General features: G+C 46.5%; 1 protein-coding gene across 1 annotated transcript; it reads right to left on the bottom strand.

The window, feature by feature from the left end:
* Positions 1-16: 16 nt before the first annotated feature.
* On the bottom strand, positions 17-1,447 carry SARC_12902 (hypothetical protein; the record flags this gene model as incomplete). The annotated part of the gene is made up of 1 exon (XM_014292983.1): positions 17-1,447. A coding segment is annotated over one exon (1,431 nt), but the record flags the coding sequence as incomplete, so codon positions are not given.
* Positions 1,448-2,529: the final 1,082 nt, after the last annotated feature.

Here is a 2,529-nt window from a genome sequence, read left to right as displayed (position 1 = left end):
GGTCATGAATCCATACATTCGTCAAGTTCATGGTCACTCCCTGGTTAGGGGCGTCAGTGACACTGCCAAGAGAGTGGAACGCAGCAGCCGAGTTGTCATCCTCGCTGGTGATAGCCAGGTGCAGGAAGTTCACTTCCTGTTCATCCTCATTCACAGCCTCGAAGATAGCTCTATCGACCTCATCGAAAGTAGCGATAATCTGAGCCCGCTCGTCATCACAAAGCACACCGCTGAAGGACAGACTTTGTGTAAATTGAATAGGCGCGTCTACCTCGATATCACCACCAACGTAGACGATGTCACCATTCGATGCAGCTTTAATAGCTTTCTCGAGCGTTGAGTAACAAACCTTGTCGACTACTGCTCCATCACAATCACAGGCTCCAACGGTATCTGGTGGTGGTAGTGGGCCAGATTCGGTACAGCAGTAATCTGATTTACAACTTTTAAGATCTCCACATGCGCCGGGATACTCACAGCACTTCTTGTCCTCATCTAACTCAGAGCCTACAGAGCAATAGATACCATGCTTCTCCTTGCACTTGATACTGTAGTCTTGAGGTTTGGCAGAAGGTGATGGCTTAGGGTGATAAGTATCGTCAGTGCAACAGTAATCCTCGGTACACTTCTTCAAGTTGCCACATTCATCAGACCAACGACAGCACTCCTTCTTTTTGTCTACCACCTCATCTCCGTTGCATTTAAAGCCACCCTCTGACTTCTTCACAGCACAGTTGATGTAATTATCGACTGGCTCGTAACTGGGGGTGCTGGATGGTGAAGGATGAGGAGTTGGTGTGGGGATGGTCTCTTTGCAACAGAACGAGGGGGTGCACTTGTTTAGATTTCCACAGCTCCAACTGTATCGACAGCACGACTTGTCGTCCTGAACCTCATCACAGCCTAGAGGACTTTCGACATCCTTAATCGCACACGTGATATAGTCACTATCGGGGACAGTTGGGGTGGATGTGACAGCAGCATTCGTAGACGTGCTAGGTGAGGCAGATGGTGTGGCAGTCGCAGATTGTGTTACAGCAGCATCCATGGACGTACTTGGAGATGCAGATGGTGTGGCCGTTGCAGATGGTGTGATTGTTACTACGGGTTCTGTTGACTCGCTCGCTGATGGGGTAGGAGAAGCAGTTGGTGTTGCGGCAGGTCCTTCTGAAACGTTGGGGGCAGTTGTTGACTCCAAAGTCGATGCCGTTGGTGTAGGGGCAGTCGGTACCTCCGAAGTCGATGCCGTTGGTGTATGGACAGTCGGTACCTCCGAAGTCGATGCCGATGGTGTAGGGGCAGATGGTGCCTCTGAAGTCGATGCCGACGGTGCAGGCATTGTCGCTTCAGAAGATACTGACGGTGTTGGTGTGGGGCTTGCAGTAGGGCCTTGAGCCATCACAGTGGCAGCAAGTGCAATAATTGCTGTTAGTGTGTGGACTCTCATTGTGTCAGTAGTCAAGTTTGTTGTGACTGTATCGCAATTCAATAGTTCTGAAATTTGCAAGTGCAGTTGCACTGGCTTATATAGGACGTGTCAATTCATATTCAATTTATAAAAATATTTTACCTCAACGCTCCTCATGCACTCACATTCGGAATTTTGTGGTTCATGTCTATTATTCCATTTCACGGTCATCGTTCCGATTTTGTCCTATTCTGAGGCTTCTACAGAATAATCCAAATTGCAAGGTTCATACTCTTGTTACTGATACGCGAATCAATAATCATGCCCTCTATACTCTATGGACAATTAGACATAGAGAGAGCAGCTAGAGAGAGTAGACTGTAGAGTGCATTATTTTTTTTAAATCTGAAATCAATAATCATGCTCTCACAAGTCTCAAGTCTCAACACTCTCGTGAGATCGTTGAACGAAAAATGCTGAATAGCAGTGTCACGGTCCACTGGCTGTCATGTTTGATTACTCCCATTTCAGAGCAGATTATGTGCTTGAGCAAACGTGTGCAACTGTATGTAGTCGCACCCACGGGCCACAGGCGGGCGGGCCTGTAGCCAATTCGTGGCCTCCAAGGACCAAGTCTTCCATACGTGTCCAGCCGGGACTCCCGTGAGCCGTCCAGTCGGTGATTGACGGGCGGAAAGTTTTCAACACTGCTTTTTTAGTTCCCCTAATACTGTTACCTCCAAAACTTTCCGACCGGGCTAAAAATACATCAAATCTAAGTATGTATTCTATTTATTTAGTTTCTCTGTTTCTGACAGTCTATCTGGTTTAGACTAAAAAAGGCTAAAGGACTTTAGGAGTTAGGACATTATAATTTATTAATATTTACCTCTTGAATACGTTCTCCAATCGTCTCCTTTGTTCTCTGATAATTTTGTGAATAAGTCCTATTTGAACCGTCAATTGATTACCGAGTACCAGCACAATCCTTTATCCGTACTCTGATGAATCTCATTTTTTTTTCAAATTGCTTTTGGTTTTACAAAACAATTTTGATCCCGGAGTCTCGACTCTCGAGTGTCGAGTCACGAGTGTCGACACTGTCGACTGTCGAGTCCCCG

Source organism: Sphaeroforma arctica (genome assembly GCF_001186125.1).
Source record: "Sphaeroforma arctica JP610 unplaced genomic scaffold supercont1.2692, whole genome shotgun sequence".
Classification (NCBI taxonomy): domain Eukaryota; class Ichthyosporea; order Ichthyophonida; genus Sphaeroforma; species Sphaeroforma arctica.
This window is presented reverse-complemented; position numbering and strand designations above follow the sequence as displayed.